The sequence below is a fragment of the Salmo salar genome, chromosome ssa03, assembly GCF_905237065.1.
Source record: "Salmo salar chromosome ssa03, Ssal_v3.1, whole genome shotgun sequence".
In the NCBI taxonomy this organism is placed as follows: domain Eukaryota; kingdom Metazoa; phylum Chordata; class Actinopteri; order Salmoniformes; family Salmonidae; genus Salmo; species Salmo salar.
The window spans coordinates 38,441,429-38,458,973 of NC_059444.1; the positions used below are offsets into that span (position 1 = coordinate 38,441,429).

Sequence of the window (17,545 nt, forward strand, 5' to 3'; positions counted from 1 at the left end):
AACACAAAAGAACTGTCAATCTCCCTCGGCCTGGGGCTCCATGCAAGATCTCACCTCGTGGAGTTGCAATGATCATGAGAACGGTGAGGAATCAGCCCAGAACTACACTTGAGGATCTTGTCAATGATCTCAAGGCAGCTGGGACCATAGTCACCAAGAAAACAATTGGTAACACACTACGCCGTGAAGGACTGAAATCCTGCAGCGCCCGCAAGGTCCCCCTGCTCAAGAAAGCACATATACATGCCTGTCTGAAGTTTGCCAAAGAACATCTGAATGACTCAAAGGACAACTGGGTGAAAGTGTTGTGGTCAGATGAGACCAAAATGGAGCTCTTTGGCATCAACTCAACTCGGCGTGTTTGGAGGAGGAGGAATGCTGCCTATGACCCCAAGAACACCATCCCCACCGTCAAACATGGAGGTGGAAACATTGTGCTCTGGGGGTGTTTTTCTGCTAAGGGGACAGAACAACTTCAATGCATCAAATGGACGATGGACGGGGCCATGTACCGTCAAATCTTGGGTGAGAACCTCCTTCCCTCAGCCAGGGCATTGAAAATGGGTCGTGGATGGGTATTCCAGCATGACAATGACCCAAAACACACGGCCAAGGCAACAAAGGAGTGGCTCAAGAAGAAGCACATTAAGGTCCTGGAGTGGCCTAGCCAGTCTCCAGACCTTAATCCCATAGAAAATCTGTGGAGGGGAGCTGAAGGTTCGAGTTGCCAAACGTCAGCCTCGAAACCTTAATAACTTGGAGAAGATCTGCAAAGAGGAGTGGGACAAAATCCCTCCTGAGATGTGTGCAAACCTGGTGGCCAACTACAAGAAACATCTGACCTCTGTGATTGCCATCAAGGGTTTTGCCACCAAGTACTAAGTCATGTTTTGCAGAGGGGTCAAATACTTATTTCCTACATTAAAATGCAAATCATTTTATAACATTTTTTGACATATGTTTTTCTGGATTTCTTTGTTGTTATTCTGTCTCTCACTGTTCAAATAAACCTACCATTAAAATTGTAGACTGATCAATTCTTTGTCAGTGTGCAAATGTACAAAATCAGCAGGGGATCAAATACTTTTTCCCCTCACTGAACCTTTAGACTTTTACTCAAGTAATATTTTACTGGATGACTTTCACTGTTACTTGAGTCATTTTCTATTAAGTATCTTTACTTTTACTCAAGTAATATTTTACTGGGTGACTTTCACTTTTACTTGAGTCATTTTCTATTTAAGTATCTTTACTTTTACTCAAGTAGTATTTTACTGGGTGACTTTCACTTTTACTTGAGTCATTTTCTATTAAGTATCTTTACTTTTACTCAAGTAGTATTATACTGGGTGACTTTCCTTTTTTTCTTGAGTCATTTTCTATAAAGTATCTTTACTTTTACTCAAGTAGTATTTTACTGGGTGACTTTCACTTTTACTTGAGTCATTTTCTATTAAGTATCTTTACTTTTACTCAAGTAGTATTATACTGGGTGACTTTCCTTTTTTCTTGAGTCATTTTCTATTAAGTATCTTTACTTTTACTCAAGTATGACAATTGGGTTCTTTTTCCACCACTCGTAAAGTATTATCTCCACCAAGATCTCAAAATGACCTGGAAAATATATATTTGTAAAATAATGACACAACATGTGATGTTTTTAAGAAATTATATAAAGCATTTTATTCCAAAACAGTCACACTGTTCGTTCAAATTCATCAGAACCAATGGTCCTCAAACGAATCCCTGTCCCCCAGAACTGTCCCGTGCTTGCTGCGGGGGAACATTGGTGTTCACTTCACTGTCTACAGCGCCAGGGTTGCAGGTTGTCTGTTCAACCATGATCAGAGCACTAGTCCACTCACACAAGGGTGCCTCCTTCCCTCCCGTGGTAGGAAGTGGACATCTCCCACAGTCAGAACAGTAGGCTGGTGGGCTGCAGCCTCAGTGTGATGTGAGCACTTGCCCAGTCACTCAAGGGTGCCTCCAATCCTCCCGTGGTAGGCAGTGCACACATCAGACAGTCAGCTGGTACTGTAGATAGTAAGCTCAAGCCTCAGTCCTCCACACATTCATAGCTACCGATTTGTGTTCTCTTTCAAGCCAAATTAACCCTCATATTAACCCTTAAAATCTATAAATCATATTTTCCCATCAAAGCTCACACTCTTCCCACTCCCTCAACCAGTCCTCCTCCCTTCCATTTTAAAATGTCAGTCTGTAGTAGGCCCTCACCCTCCCCTGGCCCCTATACCCTAGGTCCCTCACTGAGTGCTGTACACGCCGCTGAGCAGGCGGCTCTTCTTCTCCTCCTTCTGGCTCTCGTTCTTCAGGTCAGCAAACACCTGGGAGAAGAAGTTAGGGTCTGTGTTCATCTGGAGCATCTTCACACTCATCAGCTTGGTGATGGTCATGCAGCGGATCCAGAAGGTCTGCTTGCAGGTGTCCACCAGGAAGGGTTTCAGGGGGTAGCCGATCTCGTTGCCCATGTAGGAACAGGTCGTGTAGAGGCAGGTGAGCAGCACGGCATGCAGCTCCTGCAAGGTGGCCACCTCGGAGGAAACCGCCTCGCGGCACAGCATGTAGAGGAAGACCACAGCGGCCGGATTGATGCAGCTCTGGTTCTGATAGCAGTTGTCCAGCAGATAACGGTCCACCACCCGCAGCCACAGCACCGGGTCCATGGAAGACATGTCCTGGAGCCGGTGGCAGCGCCGGCACAGGAACTCACCCAGGCAGCGCAGCAGCTCGCCGGTTGTAGCGTGGACCATCACCAACCTCCTGGGCGTGTCGAGGTCCTGGACGGTCACCATCTGGGGCGTGTCGGGGGCCGTGTTTGAGTTGGATATGGGGGCCTTCTCGACCGACGAGGCGGCGTTCTTGGAGATGGCTGGAGCGCTCTGGTCCTGGGTTGACAGCTTGTCACAGGACTGAGACGTCTCCAGGGTGAGGGAGGACAGGTTGGAGAAGGACTGAGACTTCTCCAGGTTCTCATTACTCAGATGGATAATGTTGTTTTGGTTGGTGTTCTCGTGAGCCTGCTCCTTCTTGGAGCTCTTCTTCTTCACAATCCGCCTCCATGGCGAGTAGCGCTTCAGAGTCTTGTCTTTTGCGCTCTTACCGGTCTGGACTTCCATCAAGTGGCCCACAGTGTCCGGCCCATCTTTGAAGAGGACTGTCTTCTTGCGGACCGAGATAGACATTGCGGATCCCATGGTCAATAGTGCCTGTGGAAAACAAAATGCTTCAATATTAGCAAAATGAAATGCATGGCATCAGTTCAGTAGGCCTAGCTAGCTCAGCTCTGGCTGTCTCTGAAATGGCAACCTATTCCCTATAAAGTGCACTACTTTTTTTTTACCATGGCCCAAAGGCGTCTGGTCAAAAGCAGTGCTTTATATAGGAAACAGGCTTCCATTTGGGACAGATTCTAAATCACAGAATTAAGCATAGGCATTAGTGTTATGTATTCATAAACATGAGCAATATAACATTCCAAAACAAAACAAAAATATTACTCACTGATTTCAAGTTGATATGTGAGAAATTCTAAAGATATTTCAATATTTTCTTTGTTAATTGAAAGGTAAAGACGGGTTGTCCAGTGCTTTGAGTTCAAGGCTGTTATGGTTGTGAACATCAGAATTGTCCAAGGTTCTGAAATCGAGTTTCCACGTCGTAATAAAGAAGTATGTCATAGAGGCGATTTTGTGAAAGATTAAGTTTGATGTTGGCAAAAAAAAAAAAATAAAGTCTGATGTTCGCCATGATAGAATTTGCCTCATATTTGCTATAGCCTAGCTCAATAAATTGAAAACGAAATAAGCTCTGAGTGACTTCTACGTCACAGCGTTACATTTCTGGCCTCAATGGCTGAATAACATGTATCTGGCGAGTGTTTTGCATGGATCTCAATGGTCTGTCAAATTATATTGGCAGCTCTGTCAGGTTCCCGTTTATCTCGTTCACCATCAGACTCTTATTCCCCCTAAATTCTGCGTTAGTACTTTCACTTTAGCAATCTACTCCAATAATGCGCATTTAGCCTGGGGACGAATAGGTGCGCGCCTATAATCGCTATTTGAAGTGGGGAGCATACAGGCCTACTTCTATGTCAGGACTGACTGGAGGGCTAGCTTAAAATGCGCTATAAAAGTAGGCTAAATTGCCTTTTCATGTAAAACGCAACATAAGAACCAGCAGTAGCTCAAGTAAAAGCTTATACAACTTCATTCAAACGTTTGTTATTTTTAAGAAATAAAAAAATCATACAACAGTTGATCCAATACTAGACTAAGCTCGGTTTGAATATTCAAGTACCTCCCCATCTCTAATTGCTGTCCCAATATATTATCAATATCTCACAAACTCAAATTCTCTCTCTCTCTCTCTCTCTCTGCGTGTGTCTGTCTGTTGGAGATATTGGGTCAGTGCAGTAAAGAGCAGGCGTTTAAAACCATCCTGTTCTCTGGGTAACACTAAGACAACAGATTTTGTAATGTAAATATCACTGTAAATCTGCATGAACATGACACACACTGATAAACTCTTGTTTCCATGGTAACAGGTATCTGTACTTGAAAATGTATTTATTTTTTTACTTTTGCATGACAACATTCAGAAAGAAAATATGTCCTCGTTACATTTCGAATGCTCAGGCAGGACAGCAAAACGGTCAAATTCATACACTTATTAAGAGAACTCATCCCTAATGCCTCTGATCTGGTTTGTAAAATATTGTTAGACTGTGCCCCTGGCTTTCCATAAATAAATAAAAACAAGAACATCTGCATAATATAAGGAATTTGATATATAGCCTTTGCTTTCACTTTTGATACTTAAGTACATTTAAAACCATATACAGTGAGGGGAAAACGTATTTGATCCCTTGCTGATTTTGTACGTTTGCCCACTGACAAAGAAATGATCAGTCTATAATTTTAATGGTAGGTTTATTTGAACAGTGAGAGACAGAATAACAACAACAAAAAATCAGAAAAACGCATGTCAAAAATGTTATAAATTGATTTGCATTTTAATGAGGGAAATAAGTATTTGACCCCCTCTAAATCAGAAAGATTTCTGGCTCCCAGGTGTCTTTTAAACAGGTAAGGAGCTGAGATTAGCAGCACACTCTTAAAGGGAGTGCTCCTAATCTCAGTTTGTTACCTGTTTAAAAGACACCTGTCCACAGAAGCAATCAATCAATCAATCAGATTCCAAACTCTCCACCATGGCCAAGACCAAAGAGCTCTCCAAGGATGTCAGGGACAAGATTGTAGACCTACACAAGGCTGGAATGGGCTACAAGACCATCGTCAAGAAGCTTGGTGAGAAGGTGACAACAGTTGGTGTGATTATTCGCAAATGGAAGAAACACAAAAGAACTGTCAATCTCCCTCGGCCTGGGGCTCCATGCAAGATCTCACCTCGTGGAGTTGCAATGATCATGAGAACGGTGAGGAATCAGCCCAGAACTACACTTGAGGATCTTGTCAATGATCTCAAGGCAGCTGGGACCATAGTCACCAAGAAAACAATTGGTAACACACTACGCCGTGAAGGACTGAAATCCTGCAGCGCCCGCAAGGTCCCCCTGCTCAAGAAAGCACATATACATGCCCGTCTGAAGTTTGCCAATGAACATCTGAATGATTCAGAGGACAACTGGGTGAAAGTGTTGTGGTCAGATGAGACCAAAATGGAGCTCTTTGGCATCAACTCAACTCGGCGTGTTTGGAGGAGGAGGAATGCTGCCTATGACCCCAAGAACACCATCCCCACCGTCAAACATGGAGGTGGAAACATTATGCTTTGGGGGTGTTTTTCTGCTAAGGGGACAGAACAACTTCAATGCATCAAAGGGACGATGGACGGGGCCATGTACCGTCAAATCTTGGGTGAGAACCTCCTTCCCTCTGCCAGGGCATTGAAAATGGGTCGTGGATGGGTATTCCAGCATGACAATGACCCAAAACACACGGCCAAGGCAACAAAGGAGTGGCTCAAGAAGAAGCACATTAAGGTCCTGGAGTGGCCTAGCCAGTCTCCAGACCTTAATCCAATAGAAAATCTGTGGAGGGGAGCTGAAGGTTCGAGTTGCCAAACGTCAGCCTCGAAACCTTAATAACTTGGAGAAGATCTGCAAAGAGGAGTGGGACAAAATCCCTCCTGAGATGTGTGCAAACCTGGTGGCCAACTACAAGAAACATCTGACCTCTGTGATTGCCATCAAGGGTTTTGCCACCAAGTACTATGTCATGTTTTGCAGAGGGGTCAAATACTTATTTCCTACATTAAAATGCAAATCATTTTATAACATTTTTGACATGTGTTTTTCTGGATTTCTTTGTTGTTATTCTGTCTCTCACTGTTCAAATAAACCTACCATTAAAATTGTAGACTGATCAATTCTTTGTCAGTGTGCAAATGTACAAAATCAGCAGGGGATCAAATACTTTTTCCCCTCACTGAACCTTTAGACTTTTACTCAAGTAATATTTTACTGGATGACTTTCACTGTTACTTGAGTCATTTTCTATTAAGTATCTTTACTTTTACTCAAGTAGTATTTTACTGTGTGACTTTCACTTTTACTTGAGTCATTTTCTATTAAGTATCTTTACTTTTACTCAAGTAGTATTTTACTGGGTGACTTTCACTTTTACATGAGTCATTTTCTATTAAGTATCTTTACTTTGACTCAAGTAGTATTATACTGGGTGACTTTCCTTTTTTCTTGAGTCATTTTCTATAAAGTATCTTTACTTTTACTCAAGTAGTATTATACTGGGTGACTTTCCTTTTTTTCTTGAGTCATTGTCTATTAAGTATCTTTACTTTTACTCAAGTATGACAATTTGGTTCTTTTTCCACCACTCGTAAAGTATTATCTCCACCAAGATCTCAAAATGACCTGGAAAATATATATTTGTAAAATAATGACACAACATGTGATGTTTTTAAGAAATTATATAAAGCATTTTATTCCAAAACAGTCACACTGTTCGTTCAAATTCATCAGAACCAATGGTCCTCAAACGAATCCCTGTCCCCCAGAACTGTCCCGTGCTTGCTGCGGGGGGAACATTGGTGTTCACTTCACTGTCTACAGCGCCAGGGTTGCAGGTTGTCTGTTCAACCATGATCAGAGCACTAGTCCACTCACACAAGGGTGCCTCCTTCCCTCCCGTGGTAGGAAGTGGACATCTCCCACAGTCAGAACAGTAGGCTGGTGGGCTGAGCCTCAGTGTGATGTGAGCACTTGCCCAGTCACTCAAGGGTGCCTCCAATCCTCCCGTGGTAGGCAGTGCACACATCAGACAGTCAGCTGGTACTGTAGATAGTAAGCTCAAGCCTCAGTCCTCCACACATTCATAGCTACCGATTTGTGTTCTCTTTCAAGCCAAATTAACCCTCATATTAACCCTTAAAATCTATAAATCATATTTTCCCATCAAAGCTCACACTCTTCCCACTCCCTCAACCAGTCCTCCTCCCTTCCATTTTAAAATGTCAGTCTGTAGTAGGACCTCACCCTCCCCTGGCCCCTATACCCTAGGTCCCTCACTGAGTGCTGTACACGCCGCTGAGCAGGCGGCTCTTCTTCTCCTCCTTCTGGCTCTCATTCTTCAGGTCAGCAAACACCTGGGAGAAGAAGTTAGGGTCTGTGTTCATCTGGAGCATCTTCACACTCATCAGCTTGGTGATGGTCATGCAGCGGATCCAGAAGGTCTGCTTGCAGGTGTCCACCAGGAAGGGTTTCAGGGGGTAGCCGATCTCGTTGCCCATGTAGGAACAGGTCGTGTAGAGGCAGGTGAGCAGCACGGCATGCAGCTCCTGCAAGGTGGCCACCTCGGAGGAAACCGCCTCGCGGCACAGCATGTAGAGGAAGACCACAGCGGCCGGATTGATGCAGCTCTGGTTCTGATAGCAGTTGTCCAGCAGATAACGGTCCACCACCCGCAGCCACAGCACCGGGTCCATGGAAGACATGTCCTGGAGCCGGTGGCAGCGCCGGCACAGGAACTCACCCAGGCAGCGCAGCAGCTCGCCGGTTGTAGCGTGGACCATCACCAACCTCCTGGGCGTGTCGAGGTCCTGGACGGTCACCATCTGGGGCGTGTCGGGGGCCGTGTTTGAGTTGGATATGGGGGCCTTCTCGACCGACGAGGCGGCGTTCTTGGAGATGGCTGGAGCGCTCTGGTCCTGGGTTGACAGCTTGTCACAGGACTGAGACGTCTCCAGGGTGAGGCAGGACAGGTTGGAGAAGGACTGAGACTTCTCCAGGTTCTCATTACTCAGATGGATAATGTTGTTTTGGTTGGTGTTCTCGTGAGCCTGCTCCTTCTTGGAGCTCTTCTTCTTCACAATCCGCCTCCATGGCGAGTAGCGCTTCAGAGTCTTGTCTTTTGCGCTCTTACCGGTCTGGACTTCCATCAAGTGGCCCACAGTGTCCGGCCCATCTTTGAAGAGGACTGTCTTCTTGCGGACCGAGATAGACATTGCGGATCCCATGGTCAATAGTGCCTGTGGAAAACAAAATGCTTCAATATTAGCAAAATGAAATGCATGGCATCAGTTCAGTAGGCCTAGCTAGCTCAGCTCTGGCTGTCTCTGAAATGGCAACCTATTCCCTATAAAGTGCACTACTTTTTTTACCATGGCCCAAAGGCGTCTGGTCAAAAGCAGTGCTTTATATAGGAAACAGGCTTCCATTTGGGACAGATTCTAAATCACAGAATTAAGCATAGGCATTAGTGTTATGTATTCATAAACATGAGCAATATAACATTCCAAAACAAAACAAAAATATTACTCACTGATTTCAAGTTGATATGTGAGAAATTCTAAAGATATTTCAATATTTTCTTTGTTAATTGAAAGGTAAAGACGGGTTGTCCAGTGCTTTGAGTTCAAGGCTGTTATGGTTGTGAACATCAGAATTGTCCAAGGTTCTGAAATCGAGTTTCCACGTCGTAATAAAGAAGTATGTCATAGAGGCGATTTTGTGAAAGATTAAGTTTGATGTTGGCAAAAATAAATAAATAAAGTCTGATGTTCGCCATGATAGAATTTGCCTCATATTTGCTATAGCCTAGCTCAATAAATTGAAAACGAAATAAGCTCTGAGTGACTTCTACGTCACAGCGTTACATTTCTGGCCTCAATGGCTGAATAACATGTATCTGGCGAGTGTTTTGCATGGATCTCAATGGTCTGTCAAATTATATTGGCAGCTCTGTCAGGTTCCCGTTTATCTCGTTCACCATCAGACTCTTATTCCCCCTAAATTCTGCGTTAGTACTTTCACTTTAGCAATCTACTCCAATAATGCGCATTTAGCCTGGGGACGAATAGGTGCGCGCCTATAATCGCTATTTGAAGTGGGGAGCATACAGGCCTACTTCTATGTCAGGACTGACTGGAGGGCTAGCTTAAAATGCGCTATAAAAGTAGGCTAAATTGCCTTTTCATGTAAAACGCAACATAAGAACCAGCAGTAGCTCAAGTAAAAGCTTATACAACTTCATTCAAACGTTTGTTATTTTTAAGAAATAAAAAAATCATACAACTGTTGATCCAATACTAGACTAAGCTCGGTTTGAATATTCAAGTACCTCCCCATCCCTAATTGCTGTCCCAATATATTATCAATATCTCACAAACTCAAATCTCTCTCTCTCTCTCTCTCTCTCTCTCTCTCTCTCTCTCTCTCTCTCTCTCTCTCTCTCTCTCTCTCTCTCCCCCCTCTCTCTTCTCTCTCTGCGTGTGTCTGTCTGCGTGTGTCTGTCTGTTGGAGATATTGGGTCAGTGCAGTAAAGCGCAGGCGTTTAAAACCATCCTGTTCTCTGGGTAACACTAAGACAACTGATTTTGTAATGTAAATATCACTGTAAATCTGCATGAACATGACACACACTGATAAACTCTTGTTTCCATGGTAACAGGTATCTGTACTTGAAAATGTATTTATTTTTTTACTTTTGCATGACAACATTCAGAAAGAAAATATGTCCTCGTTACATTTCGAATGCTCAGGCAGGACAGCAAAACGGTCAAATTCATACACTTATTAAGAGAACTCATCCCTAATGCCTCTGATCTGGTTTGTAAAATATTGTTAGACTGTGCCCCTGGCTTTCCATAAATAAATAAAAACAAGAACATCTGCATAATATAAGGAATTTGATATATAGCCTTTGCTTTCACTTTTGATACTTAAGTACATTTAAAACCATATACAGTGAGGGGAAAAAGTATTTGATCCCTTGCTGATTTTGTACGTTTGCCCACTGACAAAGAAATGATCAGTCTATAATTTTAATGGTAGGTTTATTTGAACAGTGAGAGACAGAATAACAACAACAAAAAATCAGAAAAACGCATGTCAAAAATGTTATAAATTGATTTGCATTTTAATGAGGGAAATAAGTATTTGACCCCCTCTCAATCAGAAAGATTTCTGGCTCCCAGGTGTCTTTTAAACAGGTAAGGAGCTGAGATTAGCAGCACACTCTTAAAGGGAGTGCTCCTAATCTCAGTTTGTTACCTGTTTAAAAGACACCTGTCCACAGAAGCAATCAATCAATCAATCAGATTCCAAACTCTCCACCATGGCCAAGACCAAAGAGCTCTCCAAGGATGTCAGGGACAAGATTGTAGACCTACACAAGGCTGGAATGGGCTACAAGACCATCGTCAAGAAGCTTGGTGAGAAGGTGACAACAGTTGGTGTGATTATTCGCAAATGGAAGAAACACAAAAGAACTGTCAATCTCCCTCGGCCTGGGGCTCCATGCAAGATCTCACCTCGTGGAGTTGCAATGATCATGAGAACGGTGAGGAATCAGCCCAGAACTACACTTGAGGATCTTGTCAATGATCTCAAGGCAGCTGGGACCATAGTCACCAAGAAAACAATTGGTAACACACTACGCCGTGAAGGACTGAAATCCTGCAGCGCCCGCAAGGTCCCCCTGCTCAAGAAAGCACATATACATGCCCGTCTGAAGTTTGCCAATGAACATCTGAATGATTCAGAGGACAACTGGGTGAAAGTGTTGTGGTCAGATGAGACCAAAATGGAGCTCTTTGGCATCAACTCAACTCGGCGTGTTTGGAGGAGGAGGAATGCTGCCTATGACCCCAAGAACACCATCCCCACCGTCAAACATGGAGGTGGAAACATTATGCTTTGGGGGTGTTTTTCTGCTAAGGGGACAGAACAACTTCAATGCATCAAAGGGACGATGGACGGGGCCATGTACCTTCAAATCTTGGGTGAGAACCTCCTTCCCTCTGCCAGGGCATTGAAAATGGGTCGTGGATGGGTATTCCAGCATGACAATGACCCAAAACACACGGCCAAGGCAACAAAGGAGTGGCTCAAGAAGAAGCACATTAAGGTCCTGGAGTGGCCTAGCCAGTCTCCAGACCTTAATCCAATAGAAAATCTGTGGAGGGAGCTGAAGGTTCGAGTTGCCAAACGTCAGCCTCGAAACCTTAATAACTTGGAGAAGATCTGCAAAGAGGAGTGGGACAAAATCCCTCCTGAGATGTGTGCAAACCTGGTGGCCAACTACAAGAAACATCTGACCTCTGTGATTGCCATCAAGGGTTTTGCCACCAAGTACTATGTCATGTTTTGCAGAGGGGTCAAATACTTATTTCCTACATTAAAATGCAAATCATTTTATAACATTTTTGACATGTGTTTTTCTGGATTTCTTTGTTGTTATTCTGTCTCTCACTGTTCAAATAAACCTACCATTAAAATTGTAGACTGATCAATTCTTTGTCAGTGTGCAAATGTACAAAATCAGCAGGGGATCAAATACTTTTTCCCCTCACTGAACCTTTAGACTTTTACTCAAGTAATATTTTACTGGATGACTTTCACTGTTACTTGAGTCATTTTCTATTAAGTATCTTTACTTTTACTCAAGTAGTATTTTACTGTGTGACTTTCACTTTTACTTGAGTCATTTTCTATTAAGTATCTTTACTTTTACTCAAGTAGTATTTTACTGGGTGACTTTCACTTTTACATGAGTCATTTTCTATTAAGTATCTTTACTTTGACTCAAGTAGTATTATACTGGGTAACTTTCCTTTTTTTCTTGAGTCATTTTCTATAAAGTATCTTTACTTTTACTCAAGTAGTATTTTACTGGGTGACTTTCCTTTTTTTCTTGAGTCATTGTCTATTAAGTATCTTTACTTTTACTCAAGTATGACAATTTGGTTCTTTTTCCACCACTCGTAAAGTATTATCTCCACCAAGATCTCAAAATGACCTGGAAAATATATATTTGTAAAATAATGACACAACATGTGATGTTTTTAAGAAATTATATAAAGCATTTTATTCCAAAACAGTCACACTGTTCGTTCAAATTCATCAGAACCAATGGTCCTCAAACGAATCCCTGTCCCCCAGAACTGTCCCGTGCTTGCTGCGGGGGAACATTGGTGTTCACTTCACTGTCTACAGCGCCAGGGTTGCAGGTTGTCTGTTCAACCATGATCAGAGCACTAGTCCACTCACACAAGGGTGCCTCCTTCCCTCCCGTGGTAGGAAGTGGACATCTCCCACAGTCAGAACAGTAGGCTGGTGGGCTGCAGCCTCAGTGTGATGTGAGCACTTGCCCAGTCACTCAAGGGTGCCTCCAATCCTCCCGTGGTAGGCAGTGCACACATCAGACAGTCAGCTGGTACTGTAGATAGTAAGCTCAAGCCTCAGTCCTCCACACATTCATAGCTACCGATTTGTGTTCTCTTTCAAGCCAAATTAACCCTCATATTAACCCTTAAAATCTATAAATCATATTTTCCCATCAAAGCTCACACTCTTCCCACTACCTCAACCAGTCCTCCTCCCTTCCATTTTAAAATGTCAGTCTGTAGTAGGACCTCACCCTCCCCTGGCCCCTATACCCTAGGTCCCTCACTGAGTGCTGTACACGCCGCTGAGCAGGCGGCTCTTCTTCTCCTCCTTCTGGCTCTCATTCTTCAGGTCAGCAAACACCTGGGAGAAGAAGTTAGGGTCTGTGTTCATCTGGAGCATCTTCACACTCATCAGCTTGGTGATGGTCATGCAGCGGATCCAGAAGGTCTGCTTGCAGGTGTCCACCAGGAAGGGTTTCAGGGGGTAGCCGATCTCGTTGCCCATGTAGGAGCAGGTCGTGTAGAGGCAGGTGAGCAGCACGGCATGCAGCTCCTGCAAGGTGGCCACCTCGGAGGAAATTGCCTCGCGGCACAGCATGTAGAGGAAGACCACAGCGGCCGGATTGATGCAGCTCTGGTTCTGATAGCAGTTGTCCAGCAGATAACGGTCCACCACCCGCAGCCACAGCACCGGGTCCATGGAAGACATGTCCTGGAGCCGGTGGCAGCGCCGGCACAGGAACTCACCCAGGCAGCGCAGCAGCTCGCCGGTTGTAGCGTGGACCATCACCAACCTCCTGGGCGTGTCGAGGTCCTGGACGGTCACCATCTGGGGCGTGTCGGGGGCCGTGTTTGAGTTGGATATGGGGGCCTTCTCGACCGACGAGGCGGCGTTCTTGGAGATGGCTGGAGCGCTCTGGTCCTGGGTTGACAGCTTGTCACAGGACTGAGACTTCTCCAGGGTGAGGGAGGACAGGTTGGAGAAGGACTGAGACTTCTCCAGGTTCTCATTACTCAGATGGATAATGTTGTTTTGGTTGGTGTTCTCGTGAGCCTGCTCCTTCTTGGAGCTCTTCTTCTTCACAATCCGCCTCCATGGCGAGTAGCGCTTCAGAGTCTTGTCTTTTGCGCTCTTACCGGTCTGGACTTCCATCAAGTGGCCCACAGTGTCCGGCCCATCTTTGAAGAGGACTGTCTTCTTGCGGACCGAGATAGACATTGCGGATCCCATGGTCAATAGTGCCTGTGGAAAACAAAATGCTTCAATATTAGCAAAATGAAATGCATGGCATCAGTTCAGTAGGCCTAGCTAGCTCAGCTCTGGCTGTCTCTGAAATGGCAACCTATTCCCTATAAAGTGCACTGCTTTTTACCATGGCCCAAAGGCGTCTGGTCAAAAGCAGTGCTTTATATAGGAAACAGGCTTCCATTTGGGACAGATTCTAAATCACAGTATTAAGCATAGGCATTAGTGTTATGTATTCATAAACATGAGCAATATAACATTCCAAAACAAAACAAAAATATTACTCACTGATTTCAAGTTGATATGTGAGAAATTCTAAAGATATTTCAATATTTTCTTTGTTAATTGAAAGGTAAAGACGGGTTGTCCAGTGCTTTGAGTTCAAGGCTGTTATGGTTGTGAACATCAGAATTGTCCAAGGTTCTGAAATCGAGTTTCCACGTCGTAATAAAGAAGTATGTCATAGAGGCGATTTTGTGAAAGATTAAGTTTGATGTTGGCAAAAATAAATAAATAAAGTCTGATGTTCGCCATGATAGAATTTGCCTCATATTTGCTATAGCCTAGCTCAATAAATTGAAAACGAAATAAGCTCTGAGTGACTTCTACGTCACAGCGTTACATTTCTGGCCTCAATGGCTGAATAATAACATGTATCTGGCGAGTGTTTTGCATGGATCTCAATGGTCTGTCAAATTATATTGGCAGCTCTGTCAGGTTCCCGTTTATCTCGTTCACCATCAGACTCTTATTCCCCCTAAATTCTGCGTTAGTACTTTCACTTTAGCAATCTACTCCAATAATGCGCATTTAGCCTGGGGACGAATAGGTGCGCGCCTATAATCGCTATTTGAAGTGGGGAGCATACAGGCCTACTTCTATGTCAGGACTGACTGGAGGGCTAGCTTAAAATGCGCTATAAAAGTAGGCTAAATTGCCTTTTCATGTAAAACGCAACATAAGAACCAGCAGTAGCTCAAGTAAAAGCTTATACAACTTCATTCAAACGTTTGTTATTTTTAAGAAATAAAAAAATCATACAACAGTTGATCCAATACTAGACTAAGCTCGGTTTGAATATTCAAGTACCTCCCCATCCCTAATTGCTGTCCCAATATATTATCAATATCTCACAAACTCAAATCTCTCTCTCTCTCTCTCTCTCTCTCTCTCTCTCTCTCTCTCTCTCTCTCTCTCTCTCTCTCTCTCTCTCTCTCTCTCTCTCTCTCTCTCTGCGTGTGTCTGTCTGCGTGTGTCTGTCTGTTGGAGATATTGGGTCAGTGCAGTAAAGAGCAGGCGTTTAAAACCATCCTGTTCTCTGGGTAACACTAAGACAACTGATTTTGTAATGTAAATATCACTGTAAATCTGCATGAACATGACACACACTGATAAACTCTTGTTTCCATGGTAACAGGTATCTGTACTTGAAAATGTATTTATTTTTTTACTTTTGCATGACAACATTCAGAAAGAAAATATGTCCTCGTTACATTTCGAATGCTCAGGCAGGACAGCAAAACGGTCAAATTCATACACTTATTAAGAGAACTCATCCCTAATGCCTCTGATCTGGTTTGTAAAATATTGTTAGACTGTGCCCCTGGCTTTCCATAAATAAATAAAAACAAGAACATCTGCATAATATAAGGAATTTGATATATAGCCTTTGCTTTCACTTTTGATACTTAAGTACATTTAAAACCATATACAGTGAGGGGAAAAAGTATTTGATCCCTTGCTGATTTTGTACGTTTGCCCACTGACAAAGAAATGATCAGTCTATAATTTTAATGGTAGGTTTATTTGAACAGTGAGAGACAGAATAACAACAACAAAAAATCAGAAAAACGCATGTCAAAAATGTTATAAATTGATTTGCATTTTAATGAGGGAAATAAGTATTTGACCCCCTCTCAATCAGAAAGATTTCTGGCTCCCAGGTGTCTTTTAAACAGGTAAGGAGCTGAGATTAGCAGCACACTCTTAAAGGGAGTGCTCCTAATCTCAGTTTGTTACCTGTTTAAAAGACACCTGTCCACAGAAGCAATCAATCAATCAGATTCCAAACTCTCCACCATGGCCAAGACCAAAGAGCTCTCCAAGGATGTCAGGGACAAGATTGTAGACCTACACAAGGCTGGAATGGGCTACAAGACCATCGTCAAGAAGCTTGGTGAGAAGGTGACAACAGTTGGTGTGATTATTCGCAAATGGAAGAAACACAAAAGAACTGTCAATCTCCCTCGGCCTGGGGCTCCATGCAAGATCTCACCTCGTGGAGTTGCAATGATCATGAGAACGGTGAGGAATCAGCCCAGAACTACACTTGAGGATCTTGTCAATGATCTCAAGGCAGCTGGGACCATAGTCACCAAGAAAACAATTGGTAACACACTACGCCGTGAAGGACTGAAATCCTGCAGCGCCCGCAAGGTCCCCCTGCTCAAGAAAGCACATATACATGCCCGTCTGAAGTTTGCCAATGAACATCTGAATGATTCAGAGGACAACTGGGTGAAAGTGTTGTGGTCAGATGAGACCAAAATGGAGCTCTTTGGCATCAACTCAACTCGGCGTGTTTGGAGGAGGAGGAATGCTGCCTATGACCCCAAGAACACAATCCCCACCGTCAAACATGGAGGTGGAAACATTATGCTTTGGGGGTGTTTTTCTGCTAAGGGGACAGAACAACTTCAATGCATCAAAGGGACGATGGACGGGGCCATGTACCGTCAAATCTTGGGTGAGAACCTCCTTCCCTCAGCCAGGGCATTGAAAATGGGTCGTGGATGGGTATTCCAGCATGACAATGACCCAAAACACACGGCCAAGGCAACAAAGGAGTGGCTCAAGAAGAAGCACGTTAAGGTCCTGGAGTGGCCTAGCCAGTCTCCAGACCTTAATCCCATAGAAAATCTGTGGAGGGAGCTGAAGGTTCGAGTTGCCAAACGTCAGCCTCGAAACCTTAATAACTTGGAGAAGATCTGCAAAGAGGAGTGGGACAAAATCCCTCCTGAGATGTGTGCAAACCTGGTGGCCAACTACAAGAAACATCTGACCTCTGTGATTGCCATCAAGGGTTTTGCCACCAAGTACTAAGTCATGTTTTGCAGAGGGGTCAAATACTTATTTCCTACATTAAAATGCAAATCATTTTATAACATTTTTGACATGTGTTTTTCTGGATTTCTTTGTTGTTATTCTGTCTCTCACTGTTCAAATAAACCTACCATTAAAATTGTAGACTGATCAATTCTTTGTCAGTGTGCAAATGTACAAAATCAGCAGGGGATCAAATACTTTTTCCCCTCACTGAACCTTTAGACTTTTACTCAAGTAATATTTTACTGGATGACTTTCACTGTTACTTGAGTCATTTTCTATTAAGTATCTTTACTTTTACTCAAGTAGTATTTTACTGGGTGACTTTCACTTTTACTTGAGTCATTTTCTATTAAGTATCTTTACTTTTACTCAAGTAGTATTTTACTGGGTGACTCACTTTTACTTGAGTCATTTTCTATTAAGTATCTTTACTTTTACTCAAGTAGTATTATACTGGGTGACTTTGCCTTTTTTCTTGAGTCATTTTCTATAAAGTATCTTTACTTTTACTCAAGTAGTATT

At 43.4% G+C, this 17,545-nt stretch overlaps 4 protein-coding genes across 4 annotated transcripts in view; 1 reads left to right on the plus strand and 3 right to left on the minus strand.

Moving 5' to 3' along the window:
* The window catches only part of LOC106600100 (dynein axonemal heavy chain 11-like), a 158,859-nt gene that overhangs the window by 124,438 nt on the left and 16,876 nt on the right, over positions 1-17,545 (plus strand).
* On the minus strand, positions 1,614-3,723 carry LOC123741639 (cyclin-dependent kinase 5 activator 1-like). The gene is made up of 2 exons (XM_045714817.1): positions 3,523-3,723; positions 1,614-3,227 (listed from the first exon to the last, which is right to left on the minus strand). The coding sequence occupies exon 2, from the start codon at positions 3,213-3,215 to the stop codon at positions 2,265-2,267; it is 951 nt and encodes a 316-aa protein (XP_045570773.1). The 5' UTR covers positions 3,216-3,227; positions 3,523-3,723; the 3' UTR covers positions 1,614-2,264.
* Positions 7,266-8,914, minus strand: LOC123741644 (cyclin-dependent kinase 5 activator 1-like). The gene is made up of 2 exons (XM_045714823.1): positions 8,823-8,914; positions 7,266-8,529 (listed from the first exon to the last, which is right to left on the minus strand). The coding sequence occupies exon 2, from the start codon at positions 8,515-8,517 to the stop codon at positions 7,567-7,569; it is 951 nt and encodes a 316-aa protein (XP_045570779.1). The 5' UTR covers positions 8,518-8,529; positions 8,823-8,914; the 3' UTR covers positions 7,266-7,566.
* LOC123741646 (cyclin-dependent kinase 5 activator 1-like) lies at positions 12,938-14,295 on the minus strand. The gene is made up of 2 exons (XM_045714826.1): positions 14,204-14,295; positions 12,938-13,912 (listed from the first exon to the last, which is right to left on the minus strand). Exon 2 carries the CDS (start codon positions 13,898-13,900, stop codon positions 12,950-12,952), a length of 951 nt encoding a protein of 316 aa, XP_045570782.1. The 5' UTR covers positions 13,901-13,912; positions 14,204-14,295; the 3' UTR covers positions 12,938-12,949.

Excerpts from the sequence above, each read along its gene's own strand:
- LOC123741639 (XM_045714817.1), bottom strand. The coding sequence starts at position 3,215 with ATGGGATCCGCAATGTCTATCTCGGTCCGCAAGAAGACAGTCCTCTTC.
- LOC123741644 (XM_045714823.1), bottom strand. The coding sequence starts at position 8,517 with ATGGGATCCGCAATGTCTATCTCGGTCCGCAAGAAGACAGTCCTCTTC.
- LOC123741646 (XM_045714826.1), bottom strand. The coding sequence starts at position 13,900 with ATGGGATCCGCAATGTCTATCTCGGTCCGCAAGAAGACAGTCCTCTTC.